The sequence below is a fragment of the Lampetra planeri genome, chromosome 6 (genome assembly GCF_965212315.1).
Source record: "Lampetra planeri chromosome 6, kcLamPlan1.2.h2, whole genome shotgun sequence".
NCBI classification, from domain to species: Eukaryota; Metazoa; Chordata; class Hyperoartia; order Petromyzontiformes; family Petromyzontidae; genus Lampetra; species Lampetra planeri.
The window spans coordinates 5,587,872-5,606,095 of NC_136112.1; the positions used below are offsets into that span (position 1 = coordinate 5,587,872).

The 18,224-nt window shown below is 44.5% G+C and overlaps 1 protein-coding gene across 1 annotated transcript in view; it reads left to right on the forward strand.

Moving 5' to 3' along the window:
* CIT (citron rho-interacting serine/threonine kinase) overlaps positions 1-14,048 on the forward strand; it is a 55,209-nt gene extending 41,161 nt beyond the window's left edge. Inside the window, exons 37-50 of the mRNA XM_078595354.1 lie at positions 200-304; positions 880-1,049; positions 2,074-2,154; positions 2,810-2,945; positions 3,481-3,620; positions 4,235-4,327; positions 5,026-5,134; positions 5,539-5,667; positions 6,458-6,538; positions 7,225-7,312; positions 9,013-9,198; positions 9,684-9,819; positions 10,997-11,251; positions 11,744-14,048. Coding sequence (XP_078451480.1) covers positions 200-304; positions 880-1,049; positions 2,074-2,154; positions 2,810-2,945; positions 3,481-3,620; positions 4,235-4,327; positions 5,026-5,134; positions 5,539-5,667; positions 6,458-6,538; positions 7,225-7,312; positions 9,013-9,198; positions 9,684-9,819; positions 10,997-11,251; positions 11,744-11,785 — 1,751 coding nt within the window. The 3' untranslated portion in view covers positions 11,786-14,048. The remainder of the gene's footprint in view (positions 1-199; positions 305-879; positions 1,050-2,073; positions 2,155-2,809; positions 2,946-3,480; positions 3,621-4,234; positions 4,328-5,025; positions 5,135-5,538; positions 5,668-6,457; positions 6,539-7,224; positions 7,313-9,012; positions 9,199-9,683; positions 9,820-10,996; positions 11,252-11,743) is intronic.
* Positions 14,049-18,224: the final 4,176 nt, after the last annotated feature.

Below are 18,224 nucleotides of genomic sequence, written 5' to 3' on the forward strand. Positions count from 1 at the left end.
CTTGGGCAAAAAATTTACCTTTTTACAAGAACTTGTTCCAGTCTTTCATAATTGTTTTATTAGCTGGAACAGCGAGTACTGGAAGGCGGCTTGCTTTGTAGGAACCGTTGTGATGTTTAAATTATTTGAGAGTTTCGCGAGACGAGTCTCACGACGAACCCTCTGTGTGTGTGTTGCGTGCGTGCGTGCCTGGCCACAGCTGGGGCGCCGGCTGTGGATGAGTTTGATCTCGTGCTCGCCGATGGAGATGTCACCGTTCACGGAGCAGTCAGCCCGTCGGAGCTGTCGAACACCGTGAAAACAGGCAAGATGGAAGTCGTCTGTTTTCATAGCTACATGTGCGACTCTCAAAATTAAACGTAATGAATAAATAAATTCCAGCGTTCTCAACCAACCGATGGATGTGGAGGGCCTACCCAATCCACGTCCGTCATGGTTTTGTTTTTACCATACTTCTCTATGGTTAATGTATGGGACCAGGACATGTTCTGATATCACCTGCCACTGATTTTAGTTGTGGCTGTGAATCGAACTTGGGGCACTGAGTTTGTAGTGCAGCACGATAATCCCCGTACCCATGCTCAATCCTGTAGTGAAGGGGGGGAGAGGGGGAGGCCTTTGACTTGATGCATTGTAAATGAAAATGATTCTTTGCGTTAGGCAGAAAGTAACAGATTTTGAACCCTAGTTAAAAACATTATTTGTCCATTTAACAAACTTCATCATCCATAACTATAAACCAGCCTAATTCTTGAAATAAAAAATTCATAAGCTGAAGCACATTTCCCTACCACCATTTGCGATGGTTAATAATCCATCGTCGCGAGGCATGCCCTCTGTTCCCCTCGGGATGCACCTGAACGCAATCCGTCTGTGCAGACATAGCGTACGTGCTCAAGCTGGAGTCGCACCCCCACACTACGTGCTGGCCGGGCCGCATGCTCTACATGCTGGCGCCCAGCTTCCCCGACAAGCAGCGCTGGGTGACAGCGCTCGAGTCGGTTGTGGCGGGCGGGCGTGTGGCACAGGAGCGCGCCGACGCCGACACGGTGCGTAAGTCTGCCGATGCCCTGTGTGTATACCTGTGTGTGTGTGTGTTAGTGGTGCATTGGTCAGTCATCTCAGTCAATCATCCCCATGGCACCTGGGTCTGTCCCGAAACCTCCTGCCAGCGGGCGTTCGACACTTCACGTGGCCTTAAAGCGTACTTGGCTAAGGCACAAGCGCCGTGGTGACGTCACCACCACCTAGTGTCGAATGGCAGTTGTTGTGTGTGCTGTACTGGCCTTAATAGGTGCTCGCTAACAGCACTTGCCCCAACAGTCTGTTAAGGCTATGCAGAGGATCTTTGTTTGTGTCTGAAACTCACGGGGGAGCGGTATTGTAGCATTTAGCGCACTACACTACGAACCCTGCGACACGAGTTCGATTCCCGCTCATGGGCAACTCCAGTGACAATTATTTAAACCGGTTTTGGGCCTCCCCTAGGTCAACTCGGCCTCAAATGAGTACTGCGGTGTGTAAACATCACCACTGGGGAGACAAAGGCTTCCGGGTGTGGTACTGGCCAGCCATGCCCCTGTGTGCCATGTGGCACAGGTGGTTCATCTGCAAGTCATCTCAGTTTATCCGTAACACCCTGAGTTCTGTCCTTTGATTTGCCCACGTGCCTTCGATTTTCGTTGTAAATCTCTGTCAAATTCTTCTGGGGCAATTGTAATAAAAAAAAAATTCGTGTGAGTGCCCTTCGATTTGTACGATACATGTCCATTTGTGTGTTTGTTTGTGTGAGCTTCCATATAACTGCATTTCTTTGTCCATTTTTGGACTTTGCAGGGCTCTGCGTGATGCTAAAAAAAATGCTGCATGGGAAACCAGGTGTGACGAGTCCGATTTCTGTGCAACAGTTGTGATGTCGTTAGAATCATGGATAATGATGATGTTGGAATCCAGTGCAATGGTTGAAGAAAGGGGAGACATTATGAACTATAATAAGATGTCCGAAGATAAATTGGAATGCAAACGTACAAATGTTCATTTGTGTTTAATTGTGGGAATAATTTCTTGTTACAGAAACTATTGGGCAATTCTTTACTGAAGCTTGAAGGAGATGACCGATTGGACATCAATTGTTCTCTGCCCCTTACCGATCAGGTAACCAATGAGTACAGTGGCTGCTCGACACGAATCGACGTCTCACAGACAGATCTCGTTAAAGAACCTGTGTTAGCCGAAGCCTAAAGACTCGATTGGTACGTTCTTTTCTGATTAGTATTAAACATTGATTGAATTAATCTCGCGTCACTTATGTTTAGCCCATCCTGTTTACTGGAACACACATTGTATGAACTTGTCTGAACTCTGAATCATGTAACATGAAAGACTTTTGATGTATGTTCTGGCGCAGCAGCGGGCGCAGTGGTTCATGCACTGCACTAAGACACCAGCAACCTGAGTCTGATTCGCAGCCACACTTAACGTTGGTGGAAAATGGTAACTGAACCAGTGCCCCTTCACCAACACGCACTGACCAGCATGGTGAAGTCTGGTCAATTAATTCCCATCACTGACACGGCATGGGGTGGCCTTCACTTAACAAGTGATTGACCAAGGGCTGTCAGTCATATTTATTAACAAGGTATGTCTGCCTTAAATTAACAATGTGACGAGTGATGCCGAGGGCAGTCACAGAATATTTGTAGTATGATCCATTTCAAAAGTATGTAACGGATGAAGGTGTTAATTTAGTGGCTGGAATCGCTGAGTTTCGCTAATACTTGTCGGCGTCTTCAACATTGCCGTCCTGCAGATTGTGCTCGTTGGAGCTGAGGAGGGCTTGTACGCATTGAACGTGGCCAAGAGCGCGCTCACGCATGTTCCCGGCGTGGGAAGTGTGTTTCAAATTCACGTTGTCAAAGAGCTGGATCAACTCGTGATGATTGCCGGTATGAATTAGGTCTCTCTGCTCACACATTTTTCTTTAACATATATTTCTTCCCTTGCGACGAACGCACAATACATCCCACTCGTAAGTCTCAAAGTAGAGAATAATTGAAAATTGTAAGGGTTGAATACGTTTTTTCTTCTTTTCCCCAGCGATACAAAATTGGAGATTGGCCGTTGTTTGCAAGGATTGCGGTGGTAGAGTAGTCGAAGGCGTTGTGCTTGACGTGTGGGTGTCGTAGCGGCGACGTTCGAACACAACTGCCACCCTGGTTAATACTGTGGGCGCGTCAACCGGTGAAATGCACGCCGCCGTCTGCCTAACAGTGGACGTTAAAAGATCCCGTGATGTAAAAAAAAATGTAGGCCCACGTGTGTTGGCGTCACGGACCAAATTTGAAAAAATTACCCCAAAAATCGCACAAAAACGGTGCCCCCCCCCTTTCTGGCAAAGTTCATCTTTGCAACATGGTGCCTTCAGAGTAGCTAGAATACCATATGTACGGAATAATCATTGTGAATTCTTATCGTGAGCAGGCGAGGATCGTACCCTGTGCGTGCTGGACATTAAGAAGGTGAAGCAATCACTGGCACAGTCCCACCTGCCCGCTCAGCCTGAGGTGCGGCCCAGCATGTTTGACAGCGTCAACGGCTGCCATCTTTTTGCCGTGGGCACGGTGAGTGTTGGTAATAACAATGGTGCTCCATGTTTTTATGTCGCATCATTCATGCAAAGTGCATCTAGCAACGCTGCTCAAACCACAAACACAGAGGTGCAGATTATTTTTATATTGATGTATTCTGCCATTGTGTGTTTGTAACATGTGTTCAAGAAATTAGACCTTGCTGTTTGCCAAAGTATTTCCATTTGTGGTGGGATTATTTTATCTGTCCAGCGATTCAATAAATTGTCAACATTCGGGGTCATGATTTCATTCAAGATTCCATGACGTTTATTCTTACCCCCATTCAGTGAGTAACTGTCTTACGTACAATGTAAGCCAGTGAAAAAAAACATTGATTCTTACACCAGCAATTCAGTGATTGTATCTTGAGCTTAATCATTGATATTAATTGATTCGATTCAACTTTCCGCTCTGGTGTGAAATTAAGAATTGTAGTAATCAATGCCGGTAATTAATTCAATTGTAAAATCTGTACGAGTGCACGATGCTCTTAATGTGCGTTATTTTTCTGCCTTGTAGCATCTTGGACCTGAAGTAATTTCCACAATAAATTTCATACCCAAGACATCCCGTGAATGTAACTCGTTCTGTTTTCCGTCCACCAGGTGGAGGGTTCCTCCTGCATTTGCGCGGCGATGCCCACGCACGTAGCAGTGCTGCGCTACAACAGTGGCCTCGGTCGATTCTGTCTGCGCAAGGTCAGTTCAATCGCCCGCTGGTTCACCCTGTGGTGCGACGTGCCAGGCGTTGACCAATTTTCTTTTAAACGCATCTGTCTGTGACGCTGCCCAAAAAAAAATAGAGAATAATTTCATCGTCAATGGTCCGGGCCAGTTGTCCCTTTTCATAGCGTAGCTGAAGCTCTCTCTGCTCTGCTCTGAAGAAGGGGCCATTGCCTAAAACGTCTCAACGAGTTCTCTGCCCTTTTTTAAATAATGTTTGGGCATTAGCCTGATATGTTTCCTATTTAGGACTGTGTTATTGTTGAATGTATTGCATTTTTGTTAAGTTTAGCTCTTTAACCACGCCGACGCCGTGTTACAAAAAGGTTGTTTTCTTTTTTATGCTATTTTTGCTTGCAGTTTTTTTTTACGATTGCAAAATAATAGGTGGGTTCGAATATAATTCATATATCAGCACTGCTGCTGCTGCTTGGTATTGACAAGTCCCTTATATCACCTTGGAAACAACCATTCAAACAATGTAGTCTCAGGAAGAGTGCATCGTTTGTAACCAAAAAAACAATACTTTACGCGAGTCGGCTTAGAGAGGGCATCCTTTTGTAACCATGCATGAATGTGAATGAGCGCGTGCTTGGCAGTGTTAATGTTACAGCTACCGCAGTAGAAATGTTTGCTTTTTGCGAACGATTTTGTTGGTTGCTTTGGTTGGGCAGGAGGTGGAGACCAGTGAGCCATGTAGCTGCATTCACTACACCAACTACAGCATCATCTTTGGCACCAACAAGTTCTACGAGCTCGAGCTGAAACAGTACACGCTCGAAGGTGAGGCCCGTTGCACATGCAGGAGAGATCATGTGATTAAACACCGGTACATCTCTGCACTCTGATAGGTCTCTGACTGGAGCATTGCCGTTCTGCTTAAAACCCGTCTATGCACGAGGATGGGTTCAGGGCAATCGTTGCTGCCATTCAAGGGGTTGCACCATTTTCTGTGTAAAGTTTCCAAACGTGGACAAATCTAATTGTTGCTACCAGAGTGGGTAACAGGAAAGGTAACTGACGTAGACCAACGATTGTTCATCAACACAACTTTCACCAAAGTTTTGAGAATAAGTCCTGAGGAATAAAAAAAATAGTCGTTGAAAGTAGTGGCTGAAACTTCTCCTTCACCACCAAATATTTTTTGCGTACTGCTGTTGTCCTACAACTTTCATTGCTTTCTGCAGAGTTCCTGGACAAGAACGACCCATCGCTGTCTTCGGCTGTGTACGCCTCCTCGTACCTCAGTTTCCCTGTTGCTATCACACCTGTGTCAGGTGCTGCCAACAGGGATGAGTACCTGCTTTGCTTCCACGGTAAAATCGACACACCTGACCACAGTGGGCATTCCGATTCGATTGCCGTTTGAACGAGTGACTCGCGTACGGAATTTTATTTAACGCTTGAATCGTTTTGACTACAGCAGCGCACAGGTCACGTAGAATCACCATTGTTGAACTTCCTCATGCTATTCTTTGGTTCTTTCGGTAAAGTCACGTAGGTAGAAAAATAATAAAATGATGAAAAAATCATGACGTTTCGATCGCAACACAAGCAATCGTGCTCAGGTGAACAAATACAGCAGGCGGACTGCTGAGGCAGGAAGAAATAGAGCGAGAGAGCTCCTGCAGCCAAAGGTTTTATATGCTTGGAGTGGTCAGGGCTTTAGATGGAATTTGCAAGTAAATGCAAGATCGCAGAGCCAGGAATACCTCATGATGCTGATGGGCTTAAGTAGGCACAGAACTCATGGAGGGTAGGGTTGGGCAACGTGGAAGGCACTTTTTTATATGTATACACACGGCTCAATTTAAAATCTGACCTACTCACCCGCCGCCCTTGGGACTCTCGTCTTATGATGAGAATTAGCATGTTCGCCTGTACAAGACTGTCCACCACCACATCCTGCCACTAACCTTGACTATTTCTATGCCCATTTAAGCCTATTGTGACAGCGTGTACATTTCAAAAAGATGATGACAACGGTCACCTTGCTGTCATAAGAACATTTGACCAGTGGAATAAAAGGGTAGTGTGCACCTGACTTGTTTTCAGAGCTGCCCTGCGTGTATTCGTTTGACTGTTTTTTCTTCTTCTGCCGGACAGAATTTGGGGTGTTTGTTGACACGTACGGGCGACGCAGCAGGACAGAGGACCTCAAGTGGAGCCGCCTGCCTTTGGCCTTTGGTAAGACTCCTCTTGTTATGCTGGCATTGATGAATGTGCCCATTTATCCACGTTGTCAACTGTTTTACTACCCAATACCGTATTCTCTGGAATATAGGACACGCCCGAAACTTAAGAAGCACACCCCAAGCGTGTGCTCGGTATCAAGCTAAAACTATTAACTTAACTATTTTTATTTTACCAGGTAAGGCCCACTGAGCTATGTAGCTTGTTTTCAGAAGCGACCTGGCCACGAATGATAGCTCAACGAAGCGGCTTATCACGTGATAATTTATAGCAGCCAAATACTCTAAACGCACGTTGATTTTAAATGTGGAGGGAAAAAAACGGAGAAAAATCCACGCGATCACGGAGAGAACATGCAAACTCCAAATATACAACCGGCGTCACGGACGGGATCGAACGCATGACCTCCTACATATTGGGCGAGGGAGTTAATATCTCGCCACTGTGGTGCCCAATGAAGTTATGTAAATCTTGTCTCGCGCACACCTACACACGGCTACCAGATTAGCGTTTGCTTTGAAATACAGGGGACAAACATGCATCTTATAATCCGGAAATTATGGTAAATATGCTCGTCCTTTCCTGTTAGGGGATCAAAAATAATTTTACTTTTAGATTTTTAACTGTTGCCTGCCGAGTATAATTTTCAATGTATTTCCCCCCCCCCTTACCAACCCTAGCATACAGAGAGCCTTACTTGTTTGTGACCCACTTCAACTCCCTGGAGGTGATTGAGATTGTCCACAACAATGGGAAGAATTCAGCCAGGTAAGGATTTGCTGTCGCGTATGTCTCCTTAGCTCTTCCGGGGATAATACCAATGGGATGCATTGGGGGTACAGATCAGTATGAAAGTCCAGCTCTCAATCTGTTGCTCACGCGACTGCTGGCAGAAAGGACTCCACTAGATGGAGCAGTAGAGAGCCTCTATTAGAAGGTATTTTGGTCTACTCATTCACCTTGGCCAGACGTTTAAGAAGAGGTGGAAGTGCTTTGCCCGATTGGTGGTAGCAATGAACAAAAGTACGTGAGCATTGTGTTTTATATAAAGAAATGTTCGATTTCTTTAAATGCAGACATTTAAAAAAAATATATATATTTTTTTTTGTAAACTGTTAAAGTGGCTGTGGATGTCGATAGAACACTTCTTGCGAGGCATAAATAATGGCCAGGACACAGCATGGGCCTGTCAAGTGAAAGACATGGCCATTGTACGCTTGAAAACGAATAACTGCAGTGCCTTTTGTGTACATATATATATATATATCCACTCCAGGTTGCTATAAAAAATAGACAAAGCAATTCCTCTGCCGATTTGTTCAATAAAATCCTGTGCCGATAGGCACCTACAATTAGCAAGGTTGGCTACGTACGGTGCAAAAGTTCAACATATATACAAAATGCAAGTACATGCCAAGAACATGTAGTGTCGTCATATTCTGTATGATCATGGTTTGGTCGCGTGATCAAGATCTTGTTTCAAGAATGCATTCTTTAAAAAATATATGTTTTGCCAAATGACAGTTTTTCTCTCGGTATCGTGCCATGAAAACAAAGAATCCATTCGAAAATCTCACAGAGCCCTGCATCCCGTGTGCCAGAGAATTGTCCAAGCAGGAAAAAATCTATCATGTGGCCGTATCATCCTTTCCACAAGCTCTGATATAGTTTGACAAACCATATCAGCATGATTTGCAAACATGAAATGTAGGCAAATTAAGTGTGAAACTAAATTAACACTTGAAAATCCAGTTTTAATTGTGGGGAACTTGCCAGGATCTAAGCCGTGCCAGCTCGGCACACTGGCAGCCACTTTGCCACCTCAGAACATTATCTTTTTATTACATTGTGGCGAATATAGGCACCCCTAGTGCCCTAGTGGCTACTGTCGTCACCTAAGCCAATTATAACATATATGAAACTAAAATAATGGCTTCTCGATGACACAATTCGATACTTTTATTATGAGCATTCGAATCAATTTTCAAAGGTTGCGTGTCTCATCTCGGAGTCATGTCTAAGGAGTACAGTCCTTAGTTCATCCACTGCTAAGATGAAGGCCCCACATGTCATTGATAATGAGAGTTGGACCACACTTCACAATGGTGGTCTGCGTGGGTTCGTGTAGGCGGGGGGAGGGCTGCACATGACCGGTTGAGAGCTCACTCGCTCGCTCTCTCTCATGTTAGCCCTGGCTGGGAAATCAAATTCAGGCAGCTGGGTTCATAACGCAGTGCATTAACCACTCTGCCACTGCTCACGCTAGAAGTTTTTTTTGTTTAGCTGTCCTTCCCCGCACCTCCATTTAGCGTGGTTGGCTACGTATGGTGTGAAAGAACTTCATCATACATATATACATACATACGGAGACTAGAACATAAGATGCTTCTTCTGTCAATGCCACGTGCAGTTGAGAAGAATCACTGTTGACCAATGTGCGATTAACACCTTGGGTGTGTTGCCCACAGCCAGCCCATGCGAGCTTTCTTAAACATCCCAAGCCCACGGTACCTGGGGCCAGCAATCTCGGGGGGTGCAGTCTACCTGGCTTCTTCCTACCAGAACAAGCTACGCATCATCTGCTGCAAGGGCAACCTTGTACGCGAAGAGCCGGACAGAGGTGCTCCGTATCCCTCCGCTGCTCGCAACGCCAGGTACTGCTCCTGCACTGTACCTGCACTGCGCCAACCCTTCCCTAAATGTGATGATACAGCAGGAAAATTGTATGGCAGTCGTCGCCGGCATTCGCTACCTTTTGCACTGCATTTACTCAGATTTTGCGTTTGCGACCTGTCTTGCAATGGCACAGAATCATGCAGTTCTGTCCATAAAACATTAGAAAACACAGCCACAACTATTTCCGGTGAAGACTGTTAGGAACGATTGCCATCAAATTGCCCGAGAGTATTATGGTCTTAAGAGTTCTGTGAGGATTTGGGATTTCATCTCACCATGTTTTTAAAATGCGTACGCTATCATGTAAATTTTCGGAAACGATAAAAAAAAAAATTTGCGTTGCAATATTTTTTGACACGCGGGCCACAGCCGTGCGAACGCGAGTCGATTCGTTTTCAGCGGCTCTTCCGCAGTTTTCCCCATCGCGGCGGTGATCGCCGCGTTGCGTTTCTGCGTTGAGAAGCAGCCCAAACAAGCGGGGTCCCCCGTCCTACACGGAGTACATGGCCAAGCGGCGCGCCGCATCGCCCGCCCGCTCGCTGGGGGACAGCAGCTCGTCGGATCGATCAGGCCCTGCGCAGAGAGACTTCCGCAGAGAGGTGAGCCATTTATGCATAGCCGCTCGTGCGCGCACGTGATGTGCAAGTGCACCCATGCAAACGTGCAAATGCACCAATGCGTACACGGACAACACCGCTTGTGCAGATTGCGCGGAATTTTTGTTCATTTTTTACATTTTGCTGCCAATGGGTTGCACCAGCACTGATAACAAAAGATCACGTTATTCAACAAAACTGCCGTAATTGGAGGGGAAATTTTTTTTAACAATAGATGACGTGTCAGGTAGTGTAATTGAAGAATGTATCGTTTTGTTACTTATGCAATATACAGAATGGCCCATTATAAGATAAACCCAGTTTAATTGTAATGACCCCTCTTATTTTCTTCTCCACACCTTGTCCAACATATAACCAGCAATGCTGAACGAAGTGTCTCAGGAGAGTGTTTAAAGAGAGATTGGTGGGAGACAGGCAGTGAATTAGAGTGTTGTTTTCTCCATTATTTATCTCGATTATAGCGATGTGCTCGTTGATTTTTGGATTAATATGATACCAAAATCGGGCAAATCTTGTTTTTTTTCTGTCTTGGGTTGATTCTCAATCCGTAAGGTCACCAATATGATGTCACAAGTACACTTTTCCCCCCCAAAAAGTGTCAATCGGGTATTAGGTGCCGTCACTTCTATTCACATGCAGACACGTAGATGCCTTACAATATAACTCATTCGAAAATCTCTCAAAAAGTTGAAAAATTGTCGCTAAAAATCTAGAATAAATATTATTTTTTTAAATCCAATTAGCACTGCCCCGCGCATTTGCGCGGGATCCACGGTCGGGGTGGAGGGTGGGTGTGGAGGGAGGTGTGTGACGTCAGAGCGACGCACGAACCCCGCTCAACCGCTCTGGGATGCGCATGACACCATCGTGCAGATGTGCGCGCTGACATCACCACCACTGTGCCAGCCAGGCAGCCAGCCAGCAAAACTTTCTTCTAATATTGTATAAAACTAACGTATGTTGAACTTCTTTCGGACCATACTTAGCCAACCATGCTAATCGGAGGTGCGGAAAAAAATAGCATATCTGGTATCATCCAGATACCATATTGCCTTAGCTGGGGTTGTCTATAAACGTGTACCGCCTCGTACGTGTACCGAGACGAGTGGTATGAAAGAGAGAGAGGACTGCACGTCGTCGTGTGTACGTCGTCGCGCAGAGGGATGAAGGAGAGAGCGGCCAGTGGAGCAGGGACGGCCACAGGGAGCGCTCCCCGGGCCGGGTGCTGGAGGGGCCGTCGGAGCGGCCTTCGAGAGCCCGGCAGGTGGAGCAGCGGCGGGAGCAGTCCCCCCTCGGGCGCTGCCTCGACACGGCTACGAGGCGCGACAAGTCCGGGGGACGCGGCCCAGCCGGCGATGTCCCCGGTAGCAGGGTCCTCCCCGGAGCTGTCAAAACTCCGCTTTTGCAAGCCAGGGTAAGTTCCCACCCCCTCATTGCATTAATCTCCCCACCCCTACATATGGGTGTTTCACGATACGACGTCGTATATCCGACCGTCGCATATCCGTTCCGACCAATAAACCGCCCGTGCCAAATTGTGGTATTTGTGCGTGGTGTAACTGTCATTTTCTCTAGCTGTTCACAAATTCGACATTTTCACATCCACCTAAACTTCAGTCCTCATCGAGTCGGATATGCCACGTTGGACTGTACGCCTGTTGATGGAAAACTCGGCGATGAATGCATTTGCAAGCATGAGTTGCAAACTTGTTTAATGGTGGCAAAACCCGGCCAGAATTTGTTTATGCTGAAATCACATGGTATGTTTAAAGAGCCCTGTTGTTAATTTTGCAAAACTAAATAAACACATTCAACTTGTAAATCTGTTGTGTAAAAAATGTATTTGAAAACGTGCACATTAATGCATTACGTTTGTCATTGAAACGAACTTTGTTTTCACCCCAAGGTGGTTGCCAACTACTGCCCCACGTCTGCGTACGACGACTAGTGGTCACCGCGCCACTGGGTCATGTGTCGAGCATCTTGCACAGAGCACCTGGGAGGGGCAGTGGCCCTCTGTGTGAGTCGAGAGCACAGCCCTTCTTGCTCCCTGTCAGACGACTCGGACGTTGTACGGCAGCGATGTGCATTTGGCCTAATGTCTGTGGACTGTGAAGGGTACATTGGCCATGCAGCCCGATGTGTGCGCTGTCAATTTGGCACCTGCCTGCTTTCACAGACAGAACTCTCCTGGCAGTGCTGAATGCTTGCAGCTTTTAATGGTGGATCTATCTGAACTAGAACTTCAGGCTCCACAATGTCCAATGGTTACATGACACTTATTCCTGCCCTTCTGCTCGAAGAACCGCTTCAAAGCATGACAGGAGGCAATGCTGCAGGGCATTGTGGAAAAGCATTGCCACCTTTTCATCTGAACTTCCAGGGTCGCCACTGTGGATGGTGTCAATCGTTGGCTCGGGTCACTCTTTGCTGTGACTCCCTTTTTCTGCCGTCAAGCTCGTGTTTTATAAATGGTCCCGATCATTATGCATATATTTTCCAAACTAATGACGTAACGGCCAACCTCGGATGTTTCTTCTACGCAAAATACGACAGCGCCGGTTGCTGATTGGTCGTGACGAAGGGATTTGGGTCACATGTTACAAATGTATTCTTGATGCATTGGCAGACAATTCCTCTGTCTTGTCAGCCTGGCCAGACTCGGTTTGGTTGCAGAGTTGCCTGGAGACTGTTTATTTTGGTACTGATGATAATAGCTTTATTTCATTGCTTCTCCTGTAAGGGTACGCAGCAGTACGCTTACGTCACACACCACTTCAACGTGCTCTTTATTTACGGGAGAGTACAATACAGCGGCAGCGCACCACTTGTAAATGGATAAACGAGTGCATTGCAGAAATCCCGCGTGTAGCAGTCAGGCTACAAGTGACGAACATTTATTCTGGCATGAAAATAACAGTTTCATACAAATGTGTTTATTCATGGGTTACTGGCACGATGATTTGTGTACAATCCTGCCTGTACTGGACATTTTATTTATTTCAAATGCATAATTAGGTTGAGAAATGCGTACAGTTATCAGGCATATAGGGCACACAATGGCACATTGTTATTATGAAGATGCAGAACAAATGAGAAACCTTTAAAATAGTGTATGGACTGTTGCAGGGTAAACACACATCCAGTATTATTATGCAAAATGACTTGTATTGAAATGCCGCAGATCTAGCTTGAGAAGATCCATCGTTTTAACCCGCATTAATCTCTTTTTATGCTGTTACCTTAATGTCGCACATTTCTGAGAGCGTTAAAGCATCGCCGCCTCACACTCGGTGCACTATGATGGCTGCGAATTAGTTACGCTTCTAAATATTTGTTGGTCCGCCAACTGAAATAAGAATTGAAATCTGTATTTTGGTGCTTTAACCGTGCCAGCCATTTGACACAATTTGAAGCGTGGATGGACACAATTTTTTGCACTTGTTGTTTTACCGACATCGAGTCCACAAACGAACAAGAGTCGATCGCCACACTCGGTGTACCGTGTCACCTCGGAATTTCAGCTTTGCGTCTGTTACCTTTGCCCATTTCCTCCACTCTTCTTTGACCTTGGATTAGGATATATTAATGGAGTTGCTCCATAGCAAAGGTAAAAAAAGCCCGAACGTAAAATTTTGCACTTGGTATAAATGAGTGTCGTGATATTTTCTGAGAAAAGTGTAATACGAGTGGAATGGTTTATACCCAAGAGGTCGAGCGAGTCAAGGCCTTATCAGGTGGCCAAATGTGTCATGTTCCCTCTTATCGTTTCGTTTATGAAAATTTCAAAGCACAACTTTAAACATGGTAAAGGCCGTCAAAAAGGGAATGCTAGTTGCATCAATTTTCTTACACGATATCTCGTAATGTTGGATTACTGTTTAGAGGAATAAAGCATCGTTTGAAAGTGATTTCTTTTTTTTACAAAAATTGTTTACCATTTAACTTGGATGTAATTCGTTATATTTTTTAAAAAATATTTACAAATAGCAACGACATTTGTTTTTCCGTCTCAGTTTTGTCGTACTCAATGCTACCATTTCTATTTAACACACGATATAGTCTGGACCAGTTTTATTTGCAGGTGTAAGTCTGTCGCTTGTTTCTTTTATGTACTGGTTTCTACTTTACTTTATGTTCCCTTTGTCTCACTGCCTTCTGTTTATGTAACTTGTGGTTTTGTGCATCACAAAGTAAAACGGTAAAAACCACATTGTCCAGTGTTGATTAATATGTGATTGTCGTCCTATTTGAGTTTCTGGTAGCGGTTATAACATATCTTCAAGTTTGATGCTGTTAGCCTACCAAAAGTATTGGCAAACATTTTCCATATGCTAGGAATTGCTCGTTACATTACCAGACAATTTTGGCCGCGCTCGAATCTGTGTTTTTCCCTGATCTTGTCCTGTTTTTTTTCTCCTGTGGACTATATATGCGTCATACCACTAATTACCTTGCCACATAAATTGCAGATAGAAAAAAACACCATGCAGGGCAAATACGTGGTGTGGATGGGGGGGGGGGGACATTTCTCCCAATATGTAGATAGTTTGGTTGATTAATGGGTAATACAAAAATAATATTTTTTTAAATGTGCTTCGTGTGTGCTTTGGCAACTTGCAGCGACCCACCAGAGTTTGATTCCTGGTCACGGCTTACGCCAGTTCCGAGTGATATATGGAAGAGCATGAAGTGCCATAAAACTACCGCACCTCCGATTAGCATGGTGCGAAAGAAGTGAAACATACATACAAAAACATACAATCAACTCCCATTACCAACACAGGGCCATCGAGAGGACTTCATCCAGCCAAGCCTTTCTCTTCCCTTAGTCTCGCGATGCACTAAATCAGTGGTTCTTAACCTGGGGTGCACGCACCCCCCGGGGGTGAGAGATGCCCTGTCTGGGGGTGCGAGACGTGGCCAGATTTTTTTAGAAGATAAATAATCGAAAACAAATTGAGCACGGGCACGTAAGTATAACTACTTTATATTCTTGGTTCTTTTGGTAAAGTCACGTAGAAGGGAAACAATAAAATAATAAAAATATTAAATAATAACATTTTCACGACGTTTCGACTGCAACACAAGCAATCATCATCATCAGTTTTGTAAAAAACAGCAAGAAAATTATATTTTGTATTATTTTATTCTTTCTCTTTTACGTGACTTTACCGAAAGAACCAAGAATATGAATCACTGCAGTCACGAAAGCTTTAAATCAAAATATAACTACTTTGTTTCATCAAATCTATATATGTATTAACATTAAAACAATTACCGATTGAGAACCAAAGGGGGGTGCAAGGCTGCAGTAAAGGTTAAGAACCACGGCAATAATCCATCCGGCACCTTCACACAAACTGATTCCATTGCTCCATCTCTGCAGTGGACACCCTCAGTCATGTTCCTTCATCTGGCTTGCCACTCCTTTGTTAGTCTCGACCACAGTCCATTCAATCTAGTGATGTGCTCCTGCCCCCAAGTCTGCTTATAATTATTAATAATAATAAATGTTATCTCGAATGAACAAATGTTCTCTAGTCCATGTGCTCCTATTCTTTCCGTCTCATAATTGCGAACTTGCTTTGTGTACTATTACACTTTTGTCCATTTTATTAATCAATGTACATGTTTGTAATGCATTAGTTTTTTATTTTAATGGAATAATTAAAAGCATGAGCATAAATGAAGACCATATTGGCCATCTCAGATTTTCCAAGAGACCTAACAATCAAACGTAAATGATTGAAGAACTCAAAGCTATGGACACGTTTTAGAAATGTTTTATGTACAATTGCAAACATTTGAAAGATAAAAATGCTACGTAATTCTCGAGGACAACCTACTTTAGATTTCATACACTATTGGTGAAGAGGCTTGTGGTTGAGGAGGTAGGGACGTGGATATGTGTGCATGTATAACTGCATACTTTAAATGAGTTGATTCATATGAGAGACACTAAGAAGAACATTGCAAAAAATCATGTAGCAAAGAATGTATACAAACTTCCAAAAATATTAAATTGTAATAAAGCCCCTATTAAAGTGCAAATTATACTATCGCATGTGTGTGAATAATGCGCTCTAAACATTGGAGCTGATAGACCACTTATTCCCAGCCCTGAGAATGATGTCCATCTGCTCGAGATAAATGCTTCATATGCTTTAAAAAAACACTTACATTTCTGCAAACCAAATCGCCCCGAAACTTGCCACACAATCGGCCGATGTCTGGATCTTTCTAAATAATTTCAGGCAAGATTGACGGTGAAATGCTTTCCACATAGCGTGCCTGCACAAATCCCTCGTGCAGTGAGATGTCTCCACGGGTGTCAACTCACATTCTCTCCTCGTCCGCGTGTGTGTTTTTTGCCCCTCCCCCCCCCGTGCACATTTATTTTTGTAGTCAAATTACCTAACAAATTTCAGCCTTCCCCTAAATGGACTGACTGTAGGTTGTTACACAAATTCTATAATTTGCTGTGACCTTCACCTGAAATCGAAGACTACGATATATAAATACACAGGGCTTCATTTCTCAAGGAATATTTTTGGAGTACAGCTCCGGCTAAAATTAATCCCTGTGTGTGCATCTACAGTATTTCTATATTGCAAAATGTGCAATCCATAACAGGGCAGCGTGACTTGGTATGGAATGTATTTTTTCCCTTCTGCATCGGCGCTCAATGTGACCCGCATAAATTGACACTTAATGCACACAATTCCCATATATGTCAACAGCAAATCAGTGGACTCTGGACTGTGAATGTTAGCTGCCAAGTAGGGTGTGACAGGATGCAACGTGACCTGAGGTGCACACACACACATCACTTGGCACGAGTCAGCGAGGGGATATACGTCACGGGCACATGCTGTCAGCATACTTACTGCATATATCTTGTATCCACTTGGGGAAGATTGTCTCGGTGAGAAGGGGCTGTCGTTTTCCTTGTTAGACGGTCGCTGGACACGGGTGCATACGTACTGACCGCTACTCAGTTACGCTTAACTCCCATCACTCCACATACTGTGTGCATATTGAGTGGATGTATTTGCATTCATCGTAAGTTCAGGTTTTTTTTTATTAATTTGCTCGCTATGTAAGGAATAGTTTAATTTCAATGTAAACTACACCCCTATAATGTCATCTTCATCTATCCACTGCTGGATGAAGGCTGTCGCAAACGCCTCGTAGTTTTGCGACGCAAAAAAAATCCATGTAGCTTCTGCACACGAATCGGTTTTTTTTAATCACAACATCTCCGCTGTGGATTCTACTTATTTTATTCCACGATATATATAGAAGAACTTTGTAAGAAACGATCATTGATGAGTCCTGTATTCATTTATACCTCGGTCTTGGTTGAGCACCTACTTTTCAGATGATGTTATGATATATTTTGTTGAGTGTGTTGATGCTAAAAAAATTTCGGAATTCGGTAGCATTTGATTTATCACGCGAATTCGATGGCATTAGCACCGCATCAGTGCCATTCATATGTCCCTGTGCCGATGAGGCAATTGCATCGGTCATTATTCCTGAACAATACAGAGTGCTTCAAAATGTTGTCAGCACTTATTTGGGACTCGGTTTTAATGGAAAAGGAACGGATAATACACTGTAACATGAGAACAAATGTATGGTAATAGCTTTAAAAAAGTCAAAGAGTCTCCAATTGTTCACCATCATTCTCAACGCACGGCTATAATCTTCTCCAGGTGATCTCCAGAGCCCGGAAGCACATTTCTTGTGGTATTTTTTCAAATTCTCAGAAGTGTTAAACATTTTTTGAACCACCCTGTATAATCACTGCAACTGACTCTACATTAATGTCATGATACCATGTTGTGTCATCATTTTCATCATGAGCCATGATCTATCCACTGCTACATTAAGTCCCCCCCCTAAGCCCTTGCCATTTGTCAACGGTCTCCTGATGCAACAAAACCATCTGGATCCCACATACGAGCTGATTTCATCACTCTACTGCCTCTCGAACGCATTCCGTTACTTGACCGCCGCCACTCTGTTGGTTTCATTGCTGCTGCTGTACTCATGCACCACGGATCTCCCTTGCTGGGCAACTGGTTGAAGGGGACCACCCGTGTAACAAATAAAAATAAGCTAAATTAAACATGATGTACAAAAACATTCATCTATCCGTTGCACTATTTAAGAATAAAGGGTGGCGGCGGTGCGGAGTGTGAGTGTAGCGGTTAGCGCACTGCGGTACGAAACTGGCGATCGGAGTTCGATTCCCGCTCACTGCCAACATCGGTGACTATTATCTGAACAGGTCCTGCGCCTCCCCTAGTTCTGCCTCAAATGAGTACCCGGGTATGGTGTGTAAACATCGCCACGCGGGAGACGAAGGCGGCCGGGCG